General features: G+C 33.8%; 1 protein-coding gene across 3 annotated transcripts in view; it reads right to left on the bottom strand.

Moving 5' to 3' along the window:
- The window catches only part of SCN7A (sodium voltage-gated channel alpha subunit 7), a 147,402-nt gene that overhangs the window by 25,901 nt on the left and 105,328 nt on the right, over positions 1-16,173 (bottom strand). For all 3 annotated transcript variants that reach the window (XM_054562383.1, XM_054562384.1, XM_054562382.1), the window contains 4 exons: positions 8,748-8,844; positions 7,805-8,043; positions 6,529-6,702; positions 4,782-5,138 (listed from right to left, as the gene is read on the bottom strand). In XM_054562383.1, the coding sequence (XP_054418358.1) occupies positions 4,782-5,138; positions 6,529-6,702; positions 7,805-8,043; positions 8,748-8,844 (867 nt within the window). The remainder of the gene's footprint in view (positions 1-4,781; positions 5,139-6,528; positions 6,703-7,804; positions 8,044-8,747; positions 8,845-16,173) is intronic.

Raw genomic sequence — 16,173 nt, forward strand, 5'->3', positions numbered from 1 at the left:
AACATTAATAAAAATAAGATAACTATTTTCCAAATTGCTTATTCCACTTCAGGGTCAAAAATGGGTGGCCGAAAAGACATTAAGCAAAATGACATTATTGGAGGAACTTCTGTATATATAACTTACGTAAGTTTTTACTGCCTGTGTTTCTAATTTCTTCACATATTAAGATCTACTTTTAAAATAATTATACTGGCAATCAATGTGTACATAAGATAAAATAAGTATATAAAAATCTCCGAACACTCATTTGTTAAAACTTCTTTCAGAATTCTAGATTTATGTGAAGAGATGAAGTTCTCAGACATTCTGATAATTACTTTCTCATGCACACACCTGAGAAAATATGAACTTCCCACCATTGGAGTTCAATCTTTATGGACTGCTTTTACATCTCTATATCTGTATCTTCATAAATATAGGAATAGATAAATTTCAAATAAGACTCATATGGGAAAAATCAAAATATTATTGTAGATACTAAGGTCATCAAATATATAATCTTAATCTCAACCATATTTTGGTGTAGCAATAAAATGTAGAGTACAAGATGGCTCAAAATTGAAAATTTCTTACAGGTGAGATCATCTGAACAACTCATATATTTTCTATAACCTACAATGACAGAGTCTCAGGGAGCAAACTAAAACAAAAACAAAAATAAAGCCATAACTGGAAATACAATGATCAAATGCTAATACCGCAGAGATTCATGTAATTGTTCTGATTCTAATTTATTGTTTGACAATAAGGCTTACTTACAGATTTCGTGAGCACGGGCTCCATGACCCTTACAGAAACTACACTATTAACATCTCTGTCATTCTCAAAGAACAATAAGTTCTGGTTATAAAAGAGAAAGACCAAATACAATTTAAGGTAGTTGGTTGTTTCTTTTCCCTCCTTTGTTAACTATTAGGCATGATGACAAATAAGGAAAGGTTGTTAGGTAAAAATTTCATGACTATAAGCTCCATATGACCAGGAACCACATTTTCTCCTAAGTAGACAACTAGGACAGTATTAGGCACAACATTAGTGATAAATAAATATTTGTTGGAAAATTAATAAATTGTAGAGTAAATAAAATAGATTTTGTGCCAGAATTTAGAAAAAGAAAAATTATGCTACAACAATTATATTTTTAATAATGTGCAATCTGAGCTTTCTTATATTTTAGGTATACACACACACCTCCCAACACATATCCACATGCACATATACATGCATAAATACATATATAGTAGGAATGTTAAAATGCTGAATATAAAGTTCAGAGTACTCTGGAACTGCGGTACAAATGAAAAACTTTTAAACACTGTAAAATGCTTCTGCTTTGTTCAAGTGTGCTCTGAATTAAAAGTAGCCTAGTCTCTTAAAGGATTAAAAAGGAAAACCAGGATGTGTAAATTATCAAAGCTGGAGGTTTGATTACCTCTAATTTGAGGATTAATAAAGAAGGAAGAGGGAAACACATACATTGTGTAGTATACAGAGTAACTTTCAGTCACAGTGCTATAATGAGATTCAAAACACATATTTATTGCTTTTGTGTTGAGATAAAAGGTGAAATAATGTATATAGAACAAAACAATAAGTCACCCCTGAAATTTGCTCTCTCCTCTACCTCAAAGATATCTACCTATTCTGTGAGAGTTGAGCAACTCATACCAAAATAAAGTAGTATGGAAGAGAAAGAAAATTCAAGATTTACTTAAGTAATTATTTTTCTGATTAGTATTAAAAAATTTAAATATACTAAGGCTCTTTTATTTCAATATTGTTCTAATTATATCTTAACTTATATTTAATTTGGAAATATATAAATATATATGGGATAGCATACATGTTTATGATAAAATTTTTTATTTTAAAAGCAACTGAATTTGACGTTAGGTGGTAAACACACAATGCAATATACAGATAATATATTATAAAACTATGCACTTGAAATTTATATAATTTTATTAACTGATTTCACCCCAGTAAATTTAACAAAAACATAAATAAAAAGCAACTGGATTTTACATTAAGTTTTCTATTTCTTTTCATGTTTATATTCTTCTTTGGTTTTTGTGACCTTAACCAGGTACCATGATTCACTTGGTGACAACTGAATTAAATTGCAGGCAAAACATCTGGAAGGTACCTAACTGAACCTTCTAAATAATGTTAAATAATTAACAAAATTCTGTAGATGTGGGGGATGTAATTTTCCAGAGGCTAAAGAAAGTTAAACAAACATTTATGAATATTTATAATGTGCTAGTTGATTTTATTTAAATTAGAATATCCCTAAGGCATGTATTATTGTTTTGTTTATGTTTCTGTTAAATATTGTCATGGTTTAAGAGGTTGTATAATATACACAAAGTTGCTTAACTGGTAAGTAATAGAACTGAAATTTAAACTATGTTTGCTTGGATTTGAACTCTGTATTTATTTTTCTATAATTCAACACTGTTTAAAAGAAACTTTAGGTACCTGCATTTGCATATGACTTTTTTAAGGCTTCCACTTAAACCCCTGAATCACCACTGTAATTTGCTGCATGAATAAGATAAAATTAAATTTAAAAATTGTGAATACTTTCTTTTTATATCAATGTTGTAGTTTTGGTGTGGAATTATAAGGCTTTAGTGCAATGAGTTAGAATTACGTGGAGAAAAATCTACAATTCAAAAATTCTCCTCTTGCATTTTTTGCCTTGTATTTACTGTTACTACCATAATGCCCCACAGCTGGATGACCATTGAGGGTCATAAAACCTAAAAGATTTAGGAAGTCAAGCAATATAATGGTCAATCAATTAGCAGTAGAAGTTGATGTTACTCTTTATCCTGAAAGCCCTCTGCCCATAGACTTGAAGTTTCTGATCAGTAGGAATAAGAAAAATGAGAAACAGGGTGGAATCCAAAAACAAAGGAAAGAAATGCAATTATGTAATTATCTCAGCATTTCTGTTTCTTTGATTTTGATTCTATGTGTGTGTGGAGGGGGTATTGTTTACCTCAATATCCATCAGCCATCGGCCTTTTTTGGGAATGGAAACCTACATTTCATTTGGGAAACCACCCTTATCCCATTATTTGGGTTTGTATTGAAACAGGCTCTAGCTTTGAGAGAACTCTGAGTGGAATAACATAGTAATATATATTAATATATTCCACACCCTGGGCAATAGAGATTGATTCAGAAATGAACATGTGACTCAGAGCTAATGAGATAATAGGAGAAATTTGCTGGGATTTCTAGGAAAGAAATAGGAATTTTGTCTTCTATTAGACTTGATATGATATGAAGACTTGAAGCTTTAGAGAAGCAGCCATCTTGCTAAAACAGAGGTTACTGGCCAGTAAGGGGCATAGAAAAAGGAAGATATGAGATAAACAAAGACTTGTCTCTAAAGAACTCGTTTGCACGTATGTGTCAACTGCAGTGAAATCTCTGATATTTTGAGCTATATATGCTGATATATATGCTCATTTTTGTTTCAGCCAGTTAGAATAGTGTTTTATGTCACTTGGAGTTGAAAATGTACTAATAGCTACAAAGGCAAGAGGGTATTGAAGTATTTTTACTTGTTGGGCACTGTGCCGGACATTGATGGTACATAGGCGACAGTCATGATCCCGTCTTTCAAGGAGCAGTTTAACAAGAAAGATAGACAAGGACATCAACAATGAAGCACAATAGCAATGCGATAAGTGTATGACAGGGGCTATGACCAGGGTGAAACAGAAGCAATAAAGAAGGCTGGCAGTACAATGGAGTCTAACCTGCCATTTTTTTTTCAGACTTTTGGGAAATGTACTTAATCTCTATCACTTATGAGTAAAATGCAAATATTGAGTCCAGTTTTCTTTACCTCTAAGAAAAATTTTCTTTTATAAGCCATTCCTTTTTCTTAAAAGAAGTAAAAGCTACTTACCCAATTCATGTAGCACCACTTATCATAGCATCGATTATGGTAAATTAAAAGTTAATGCATAACAGTTTTATGGACCAGTGGATTTCAAACTTTGCTGCACAATTTAATCAAACAAGGATTCTTAAAAAATCCTGATGACCAGGCTATGTATATATACAAATAAAATTAGAATATTTGGGAATGGGTCCAAGACATTAGTATATTTTTATTAATTCCCCAAAGTGCATCACAGTTTGACAACCAGTGTTATAGCTAAGTGCTTCTTAACATTTAAAATGCAGACAAATCACCTGGGGATATTTTTAAAATGTAGATTCTGCTCCCATAGATCTGGGAAAGGGTCTGAGAGTCAGCTTTGACAACTATTTCCCACATCGTTCCAATTCTACTTTGAGTAGCAAGGTAGCATTAAAATGGCTATGTATATTTCTGTTGGATAGCCCTGGTTATCCAACAGAAATATGATGCACATCACATATGCAATTTTTAAGTAGCCAAATTCAAAGCATAAAGAAAAAGAGGTGAAATTAATCTGCTATCATTTTATCTAACTAAATTTATAAAAATATTATCATTTTAAACTATAATTCAATATAGAATTATTAATGAATGAATTTACCTTTTTGTGAGTGGTAAGACTTCAAATTCAGCAGATGGTTTTCACATTTAGGGCACCACTGATATTAGACCACTCATATTTCAAGTGACCAGTAGCCACATGTGGCTAGGTGTTACCATACTGAATAGCACAGTTACATAGACCACTGGATCCCACAAATCCACATCATGACAACACTAGACTATATTACATCAGTTTCTTAAGGAAAATTTAAAAGCATGGATTACTTACCAATAAGTTTCCAGTTAAAATGACCATCATGTAAAAAGGAATACAACTGAATTGGCCTGCTATGTTAAAGCAATCCCATAGAGTCTCTATCCACTCTCCACAGAGAATCCGGAACACATTCATGAAGGAGTGGAAGAAATCAATCATGTGCCAGCGTAGGAGTTCACAGTCTTTGTCTAAGCTGTAGATATATGCTTTGCAACTCAAACCAAACAAAGTCATGCCAATCGCAGCAGAAAAGAACACGAATGTGACCAGCAGCAGGATCAAGTTTTTCAAGGCCATCAATGCGTTATTAAGAGTTAGCAGCAGAATCTTAAATGTCAGCCAGTATTTCCCCAACTTAAAAATTCGCAACTTATAGAGCAATATAAAAAAAAATAAGAAACAAAATTTTAAAAAACTTGGTTATTATTTATTATAATACACATTTGTAATTTTTATCAGCATTGTACACATTTGCATAGTCTTTAATGTAATATTCAGTTTTGAGCATTGTTAATACTGACTACTGAAAATTCATTTTATGTGCAATTCTTAGTACATGATACATATTCTATAACATTTTACATGAAATTCATATATGACATATATCTTCTTCTATTGATCTGTCAATGCCCATTCAATAGCATATGAGTATAGTTGCTCTAGCTATACATTTTAATACCTGGTAGGGCAACTATCCATTCTCCATTTTGCTTTTCAATACATTGAATATTTTTTCACATTCTGACATATAGATGATATTGAAAAAAACCTGTCAGTTCCTACTGAATTCCATTGAAAGTTCTTCTGTATATTTCCCTTTTAAAGCAACACATTAAAGACCAAACACAACATTCTAGTTTTAGTCTGAATATTTTCCTTCTTTTCACTAAATTTTTTATTTCTATTTCTACAGCACAGATTACCTTAATATTTTAGCCACAATATAACAAAGAACTCAGTTATCTGAAACCCATACATCATTTTTTATGTGATACCCCTTCCCTAACTTTCTGGAATAGGACTTTACATTTATCCATGTAAAATTTAATTGTCTTATATTCAGTACATTAGTAGCCTTTCAGATATTTTGAGCCTATCTTTGGTCGCAGTTTCTGTATTTCCTAGTCTTGTTTCATCCACGAATTTGATAACTATATCTTGCATATATTTCACTCGCTCAGTAAAAAAGTTTATGTGTCAGGACTTAAGACAGGTTGTTCTTGATTCCTGCTACATTCCTTCAGCTTGTTACTAGAATCTGCCAATGTATTACTTGTCAAAACTTAACATTTTCATAAAAACCATTCTAACAACAACACTTCCTTGCCTAGTTTTCTGATTCTTTACCACCACCCTTCATTGCAGACATATACTGATTTTGACTTAATTTTTAGAATAACATTCTGCTGACCTGACTGTTGTTATATAAAGTTTTTTACTCTACATTTAGAAATACCTGATTCCAGTTCCTTAGTTACATATCAACATTCAGCTCCTGGGGCTCTTCTTTATCTTGTTTCTCAAAACTGGCCCAATACTACTGGCCCTGGTCCCCAGAACTCACATCTCAAATGCTACATATGTCTTATTTCCTTTAATGCTTTGCTTAAACAGTAGCACTGAAGACTGCTTATTCTTTCCTGGGGCAGTTTTAACTCATGTCCCAGTCGTATTATTATTACTATTCTTCACATTTCACATCTGAGGAAACTGAGATAAATTTTCATAAAATAAAATTTAGGTCTTGGATTCTACTTACCACACAGAGTAAATGAATGGAAGGCAATCCATAAACATCTGCTACAAAAAGCTCTGCTAAACCATGGAACACAATTAGGCTATCATAAATGTTCCAACCTACTTGGAAATACCTATATGGATGCATAGCAATTATTTTAAAAATCATTTCTGTTGTGAAAATTCCAATAAAAACCTAAATAAAAACAAAACACATGGATGAGAATGTGATTTCAATAGCTCTATCAGAGCTCTCCTGCACAGAAACTGTAACTTTTCAATGTCCCCTTCCTTGTAGTTCCTCTGTTAATATCTGATTAGTTTTGGAGTCTATACTACAATAGACTCATACATTTTATTTAAGAATCTAATATCAAACACTGCATATGAAATCTTCAATTATTTTGAAAAGCTAGTCTGGAAGAAAATAAAAGAAATTTTGAGGGTAAACATCTTTTAATTTTTAATAGTTCCTTTTGGTTTATGGAGTATTTAAAATATTTAATTTTTCAACTTAGAATAAAAGAAGTACATATATGGCCCACCCCCCAAAAAAACCCAAAATAAAACCTATGAAAATTGTCTTTTGAAAACAATGCTGGCAATAATAACTAAATTACAGTTTTGGTATCAAATAAATGCATAATTCAAAAATGGTAGCAGTTTGGCTGTTTGTATGAGTACCCAGCAACTAAACAGTAACAACAATAAAAAAAGGAAAAAAAGTCAAGCACTATAAATTTGCTTAAATATGACTTGTTTTTAAATTCATAGAAATGTTCTGCCTTTTGCATCGTGTGGGATGAAAACAGTAGGTGAATCCCAACAATACCTTACAACAAATAAGCTCCAATCTAAGGCAAAGACAGGTGATGAAAGTAGAAAGGGTCAGGTGCAGTTGTAGTCAGGATTCAGAGTCAGGTGTCAGTGAAGAACTTTTATCTACAATTTGACGTCTGCCCTATTCTGATCTATTGGGCTATGTTGCCAAGAGAGGGTATACATGGGAAGAGAGAGGAAAGGAATAATTTTCCACTTAATCAGACTACCAAGCAGCTGGAGAGAAATCTCAAATATAAATGGCAGAATTTTAAACTTTAGGTATAAACCTATTCGGTGATAAGGACATTTACAAAGCAGGGCTTGTGGTGGTGATGTGGGGAAGCATGAACACAATACTTCATCCTGTGCTTATGTCACACACTTGTAACACAGTATAATTAAAGAAATCAAAATAATGGGATAATGATGACTTTAAAAAATTGAAAATGAAAATAATGTTGAATTATGAGCCTTACCAGGTTTCCAATCCTGAGAACACTGAGGGTTTCTTCACTCATTGGATAACATTCCAAGGCCAAGAAACATATGTTTAGAATTATGCATATAGTTAGAAAAAGATCAGTAAATGGGTGCATCACAATCACATGGGCAAACTCTTTCAATTTCAACCAACAGGGAGAACAATTCCAGATCAAGAACATTTTAGCAAATTTATACCAACACATTGGACATCTCTTCCGAGATTTTTTATGTTCTGAAATCAAAGAAAAGTCAAACATAAGCAAATCGTCTATTTGTTTAATTAATAAAACACATTTACTTTGCATGTAAAAAGAGATTTGAAACTAAACTTCTGATTGGGAATTAGCAAAGAAATATTTTATACTAACAAAAATCAGAGTAGGGCAAATTTCCCCTATTGTGTTCATGCTTGCTGAATTGGACAAAAGAAAATGAGACAAACTGTGTACTGGAAGCAAAACCTAGCAGTGTCTGCCAAAAAAAAAAACCAAAAAAAAAAACAAATATAGAATATAGTTGAGAGTATTACAATTCATAATTTCTAAGTTTATATGTTTTATAAAATAATGTCTTTCAATATTGTCTATTATAGTAAGTTACTTGTTAAATGTTAAAAAAGCAGAGTCAATATAAAAGGACCTTAATATATTAATATATTTTATGTAGATTAATATTCCAAGCTTTATTTTTAGTTACAAATTATCACTTCTATATCACTTTCAATGTTAAACAAATTCTTTGGCACTCTTTGGTAACCCTTTCAAATAGTTTAAAATACTATGTTTATGGAATTTTTATAAATTGTTCATTCTAATAATCTCATGTTATCCCTTAAATTTTAGCTTACAATGAAACTCTGAAGAAATTATACAATTTCTTTAAAAGTCAATCTTATGAATAGTCCATTTCATACTGTCTAAATATTTTTTACATTACCTTCTTTATGTCTGACAGTAGCAGCATCCAACATATCCAAAGAAGTGATCATAGAAGTTGGTGATCTTTTCTTCATTTCCATTTGTGTGGTCTTGGTCTAAAAAAAAATTTGACAAGTTGAATACTGGCTGTTTTCCTTTGCAGATCCAAGACTATAATTATAAGAAGTTTTGTAACCTTATTAAATATGCTTATTTTTACCTCAGAAGCTTTTCTTTTGCTTCTGGAAAATGTGTATAACTTGCAACTCAACAAAATAATTTATAATATGAGGTGAATTATAAAAAGAGTAAATAAGAGAATGACAGTGGTATTATCCTACTTGACAAACAATCCAATGTACAGTTTAGAATTATTGTAAAATATCAAATTGGAAAACATGCTATTGAATAACAGTATTATTCTAAGACCTGATTTTTTTTCCTTAAATATATGTTGACCTCCTCCCAGGACCTATCTGGAATTACAACTAAATTGTAGAGAAATCATCTGGAATAACCAGCTGAAGACTAGCTGGAGAGAAGCCTTATAACAAAGGACTAACATAAGAAATCACATCACCACATCAAGACTCACAGGAAATGTGGGGGGCACAAGAGGCCTGGCTGGGCTCCCACAGGCAGTAGCTGAATTTTCACAGGGATATTTCAGTGGTCAGGCATTCCCCCTGAGAAGTGTGGGGTTTAAGCCCCAAGCTGGACCTCCCAGCCTACAGCAAAGGAGCCAGAAAGGAACCCAGGTATCATCCAGCTGTGAAAAGCAGCAAAGTTTCTGTTTGCCAGGGAGAGATGGCTGGAGACACAGAGAGCCTCCTAAAGGGCCAGTGCACAAAATTCAGTTTGCAGCCACTTACCCACCCTGGGCTCTCACAGAGGGAGAACAGGCTGGACTAGAGATGATTGAGGAGAGTCTGAGGTTGGTGGCTCTGGGGAGAGAACTGAAGGAACAGCTGCCAGGATCCCTGTGCTGAGTCATTCCCCATACTGTAGGAGCCATTTTTCTCAGGCAGAGCACTCCTCTCCAAGAAGCATCAGCCTGAGGGGAAGCAATAGCTTTGCCCACAGGAATTGATCTGCCCCAACCTGTGGTGCTTAGCTGGGCTGCTGATTATAGCTTGAGGCTATACCATTGATTAGTTTAACAACTAAGATATAAAGCTCAACCAATGAATGCATAAATATGTGGAGCAACTTATGTTTCTCTTTCTATCTCCCTCCCTCCCACCTTCCCTCTCTCTCTTCTCCTCTTAAAAACAAACAAACAGCATAATACTGGCATAAAAACAGTATTTTGATCTATAAAAATAGATCAATGGAACAGAATAGAGAGGCCAGAAATAAACCCACACCTGTATAGTCAATTGATATTTGACAGAGGAAGAAAGTACATAAAATGGGCTAAAGATAGTTTTTGCAGTAAATGGTGTTGGGAAAATTGGACAGATGTGTGCAGACAAATGAACCTAGACCACCTTCTCACACCACACACAAGAATAAATCAGAATGGGTCAAAGATTTAAATGTTAGACTCAAACCCATAAAAAACCTAGAAGAAAACATAGGCAGCAAAATCTTGGACATTGCTCATAGCAATTTTTTATTGGATATATCTCCCAAGCAAGGGAAACAAAAGTAATAATAAACAAATGGGATTACATCAAACTAACAAGTTTTTGCACAGCAAGGGGAATCATCAACAAAATTAAAAAAAAACCCACAGAATGGGAGAACATACTCATTGATATATTTAATAAGGAGTTAATATCCAAAATTTATAAAGAACTTACAAAAGTCAACACCAAAAAAAAAATAAAAAAATACAACCCAATCAAAAAATGAGCAAAGGACCTGAATAGACACTTCTCCAAAGAGGACATAGAGATGGCCAATAGACATATGAAAAGATGCTCTACATTACTAATCATCAGAGAAATGCACATTGAAGCCACAATGAGATATCATTTCATACCAGTCAGAATGGCTATCATCAATAAATCAACTAACAAGAAGTGCTGGTGAGGATGTGGAGAAAGGAGAACTCTTCTACACTGTTGGTGGGAATCCAGATTGGTGAAACCACTGTGGAAAGCAGTATGGAGTTACCTCACAAAATTAAAAATGTGTCTTCTTTTTGACCCAGCGATCTCACTTCTGGGAATATATCTGAAGGAACCCAAAAACACTAACTCAAAAGAACATAGGCACCCCTGTGGTCATTGCAGTGTTGTTTACAATGGCCAAAATATGGAAGCAACCCAGCATCCATCAGTAGATGAGTGGATAAAACAACTACGGGACATTTACTCAACAGAATACTGCTTGGCTGTGAAAAAGGAGAAAACTTTACTCTACACCAGTATAGATGTACCTAGGGAACTATATGCTAAGTGAAATAATCCAGTCAGAGAAAAACAAATAACACATGATTTCACTCAATATGTGAAATCTAATGAACAAACTGAACTAACAAGGAGAATGGGGACAGACTCATTGATGGAGAACAGATGACAGCTAGTGGCAGTGGGGAGACTAGAGGGTAGAGGAATTGGGCAAAAAGGAAAAAGGACTTATGAACATGGACAATGGTGATTGCTGGGTGGAGAGGGGTATAAGGGGATTAAATGGTAATGGGAAAAAATACTATAAAGATTAAGTCAGAAAATTGTCAGAATAAACTTTTTTTCTGATTTTTCAGTTACAGTTGACAATCAATGTTATTCTATGTTAGTTTCAGGTGTGCAGCATAGTGGTAAACATTTATATAATTTACAAAGTGACCCCCTGGGAAATCTAGTACCCATCTGGTAACTTGCATTGTTATTACAATACTTTTTACTGTATTTCCCAAGCTGTCCTTTGTGTCCTGTGATTATTTTTTAACTACCTGTTTGTATTTTTTAATCTCTTCACCTTTTCAACCCAGCCCCAATCCTCCTTCCATCTGGCAACCAAAGTTTGCTTGCTGTATCTGAATCTGTTTTTTTTTTGTTTGTTTGTTCGTTTATTTTGTTCTTTAGGTTTCACATATAAGTAGAATCATGGAGTATTTTGTTTTGTGTCTGGCAGAATGAGTTTTTTAAGAAGCAAAATCACAACACTGTTGTCACAATCAGCAATATTAGCAATTCCTTAATATTATCCAATATTCAGACTATGCTCAGTTTTCTTCTTTTAATCATGTTTATTCTATTACAGTTGTCTCAATTTTTCCCCCTTTGCCCTCCTCTACCCATCACACCCCCTGCCCCCTTCTCCCAGAGTCAATTCCCACTCTGTTGTCCATGTCCATGGGTCATTCACACATGTTCTTTGTCTTTTCCCCTTCTTTTCATCATTGTTCTCCTTCCCTATCCTCTCTGGTCACTTTCAGTCTGCTCCATGTTTCCATGCCTGTGGTTTATTTTGTTCATTAGTTTATTTTGTTGAATGGATTCCACCTACAGGTGAAAACATGTGGCATTTGTCTTTCACCATCTTGCCTATTTCACTTATCATAATATTCTCCAGTTTCATCCATGTTGTCGCAAAAGGCAGGAGTTCCTTCTTTCTTCTTTTCTTTTAAATGCAAATTGATTTTATTTATTTATTTTTAAGTGTCAAAATCCATTATAAAATATTAAAAAATTTAAATTCATTATAAAGTCTCAGCAATTAAAACAACATGATGCCAGTGGAGAAATAATCAAGTAGATCAATGAAATAAAATGAGCATTCTAGAAACAAATATATATATCTAACAATGTAATATATGATTAAATTGATATTTCAAATCAATGGTGAAAATAAGGCTTTTTCAACAAATAAAGTGCATGGACCACTATTACTTGAAATAAACATAGGACCCTATTTCACTCATTATACAAAAAATATTCAGGTGAGTTAAAAATCAATATGTAAAATCTAAGAAGTTTTAGGAGAAAATACAAACTAATATTTTTCTTACCCTGAAGTAACATATTCAAACCCAGAAGCTATAAAGTAAAATATTGACAATAGGACTATATTAAACATTTAAGACTATACTGTAATATACATATAAAAAAGTTAAATGATAAGTAATAGAATAGGAACATATTTGCAACACATCTAAAAAATGGTTAATAGTTTTTTTGTTCTTTCCTTTTAGGCAAAAAATTCTACAAACCTTTAATCAAAAAATGGATAAAGAATACCAAAAAGTCATTTAGAGCTTTTTAAAAATAATAGAAATATGCAAGAAATATACAAAACAGGTTTAGTTTCAAGAAATAATAAAGTAAAAAAATAACACATTAATGTCACAATCAGATTAATAAATATTAAAAATATTGGTAATATCAAGTATTGGTGACTGTGAAAGGAACTGGGTATTCATAGACTCTTTTTCTTTATCTTCTTAAGCAGTCCCTTTAGCATATCTTGCGATGCTGTTTTGGGGGGAGATATATTCTTGCTTTATTTTGTCTGGGAAAGTCCTTATTTTGCCTTCCATTTTAATTGAGAGGCTTGCTGGGTAGCGCAGTCTTGGTTGCAGGCCTTTGCTTTTCATTAGTTGGAATATTTCTTGCCATGCTCTTCATGCTTGTAGTGCTTCGAGAAGTCAGCTGCTAGCCATACCAGGGCTCCCTTATAAGTTACTACATGTTTCTCCCTTGCTTCCTTTAGGATTCTCTCTGTCTTTGATATTTGCCATTTTAGTTTATGATGTGTCTTGGAGTGGGACTCAATGGGTTCTTCTTGACTGGAACCCTCTGTACTTCCCAGACTTGTGTGACTTTTTCTCTCCTCCAGTTACGGAAGTTTTCCATCATTCCTTTTTCAAACAGGTTCTCTAACACTTGCTCCTCTTCTTCTCCTTCTGGTATCCCTATTATATGGATGTTATTACGTTTCAGGTTGTCCTGTATTTCCCTAAATGTCTCTTCATTCTTTTTTGAGTCTTTTTTTTTTTAATTTCTTGCTCTTTCTGGGAGCTTTTTTTTACCTTGTCCTCCAGCTCACCAAGTACATCCTCTGCTTCATCTAGCCTGCTTTCATTCCTTCTGCTGTGTTCTTCAATCCAGAAATTGTATTCTTCATTTCTTCTTGTCTCTTATTGATAGTTTTTATGTCCTTTTTCATGCTGATATTGTTTGCAGTAAGTTCCTTGTAGTTTCCCTGTAGCTTTCTGTAATTCTTTCTGAGCTCACTGAGCTCATTGAACTTCTTTAGATCCAGTGTTTTGAACTCAATATCTGATAGTTGACTTGTCTCTATTTCATTGAGTTCTCTTTCTGGGGGTTCCTCCTTTCCCTTCAACTGGGGGGTGTTTCTTTGTCTTCCCATTATTTGTGAGGCTCTTCTTTTTTGCTTCTGCTTCTTAATCTATCTTGATTTCCTTACTTTGTGCTGTGAACTTCTATGGTAGGAGACCACTGGTTTATTTGTTTGTTTGTTTTTTCCTGGATCTGCCTCTGATGATGTCAGATGTTGACCCATAGGTCTGACCTTAGGCAGTCTGTTCAAGACTTCTAGGAATCTACTGTCTATGGCTGTCTCCTTCAGTTGTTAATCTAGTTACTCTGCACTCAGCAGTCAGGCATAGACACCACAGGGCAGGGCAGAATCCCTCCTGGGGACAAGGTTATTGTGTCCTCTCATGCTGCTACTGCTCTGGGGAGTGGTCTGCTTGAGCAAGATGGCTGCTGCCACATGGGGGATGAGTCAGCACAGGGATCTTGCTGGCTACTCTCTCCGTTCTCTCCCCAAAGCCTATGTCCCCAGTCTCTCCTCAGGTGTCTCTAGCCTGCTCTGCCTTGCCTTTGCCAGAGACCAGGTTAAGTGGTTGCAAAGAAAAATTTATGCATTAGCCCTTTAAAAGGCTTTTTGTATCTCCTGCCACCTATCTCTGGCAGAGAGCAACCCTCCTGCTTTCCACAGCTCATTGTTACTTGTGTACTTTTTGGGCTCTGGTGCTGTAGGCTGGTGATCCCCGCTTGTGGTTTAGATCCTGATATTCTCAGGGGGATCCAACTGGCCATTTCAATGTCCTCCTGGTGCTGCTGCCCATAGGCACCCCACCCACATTCTCAGGTCTCTACCGCACTCCTTGCCATTCAGGTTGTGCTAAAGCTGATTCTTCTGACCGTTCAAGATTATAAGGCTCCTCTCTCACTATTGTTCTGTTGTTTGTTCCAGGTGATTTCTCCACAATTTAGTTATAATTCCAGATTGGTCCTGGGAGGAGATCAGTGTGACTTTCATTCACTCCTCTACCATCTTGATTTATCCTCAATTTTCTTTTATTGTTCAGGAACATTCTATTGCACTTTATTTATTCCAGTAAAAATACAAATATGATCTTCACATTTTACTTAGTTGGCAGGTCTATTGATTATCTTGTGACTTTAATATATTTTTTTCCTATGTGATTTATTTGTTGAAGATCTGGGTCTTTTATACTGTTGAATTTTTACACTTTTTATTTGATAGATTGTGTCCATTTAGGGATAATTCAATTTGTTCTTCTCTCCCATATGGTCTCCGGAAAAAGACAGACCTAGAGGCTTATTAGACTTAACTCAGATTTTGCAAAAGAATTATTGTATGTGGTGTTTTATGTTTCCATGTTTCCTATTTTATAACACTGGTAAACACATGTCTGGTGGTCCTAGAGTTGTAATTTTGTGCATATGATAATTTTATAGTCTATCTCCTTACCAGATCATTAGCTTCATAAAAATAGATACTATATTTATGTTTTTTAAAGTTTTTCAAAATCTTCAGTGCTTAGTATAATGCCTGAAGATTTACAGTAATGTTTCATTTAACTTGGATGGATGAGTTATAGAAATGTCAGTTTGATGTGCAAACAATTTGAAAATATTTATAATCCTGCATTTTTATATATCTGATTCTCTTCCTGAGTTTTTGCCAGTAAATAACAATTTGTAGAAAAGTTTCATGTGTAAATTGTGTAATTAATGGTATAATATTGTTTCAGCACTGAAATAATGAAGCAAAGTGGTGAATACTGGGTTCTTTTCATCTGTGTTGAGAAATAAAATACCAATAAATATAGATCAAACTTTGCAACTAGAACTCAATGAGGATTTTATCTGAGAATTCATGAAGGCACTTGTGTCTAGTATAGAGCTGATGCTCAATGAACATTACATTATTATTATCATTATCATTATTATTATTTTAACTTTCCCTAAAAAAGAATAGAGTCAAAGACTTAAAGTTTTGTATTGATGAAGTGTTCTCCATATGAACTGTTGTGCCTTTTTGTGTTTGTTTTCTTGTGTTCCTTATAATTCGCCATTAACTTTTTTTATTTGCTTGGTATATTCTAAGAAGTTCTAAGTGCTTAACATGAATTATTTTATTTGCATCCTACAACAACCTATGAGACAAATGCTATATTTACATATCACAGATGGAGAAGCTGAAGTTTAGAATAATTA

Source organism: Pteronotus mesoamericanus, unplaced genomic scaffold (genome assembly GCF_021234165.1).
Source record: "Pteronotus mesoamericanus isolate MK-2021 breed Mesoamerican mustached bat unplaced genomic scaffold, CSHL_Meso_final scaffold_651, whole genome shotgun sequence".
In the NCBI taxonomy this organism is placed as follows: Eukaryota; Metazoa; Chordata; class Mammalia; order Chiroptera; family Mormoopidae; genus Pteronotus; species Pteronotus mesoamericanus.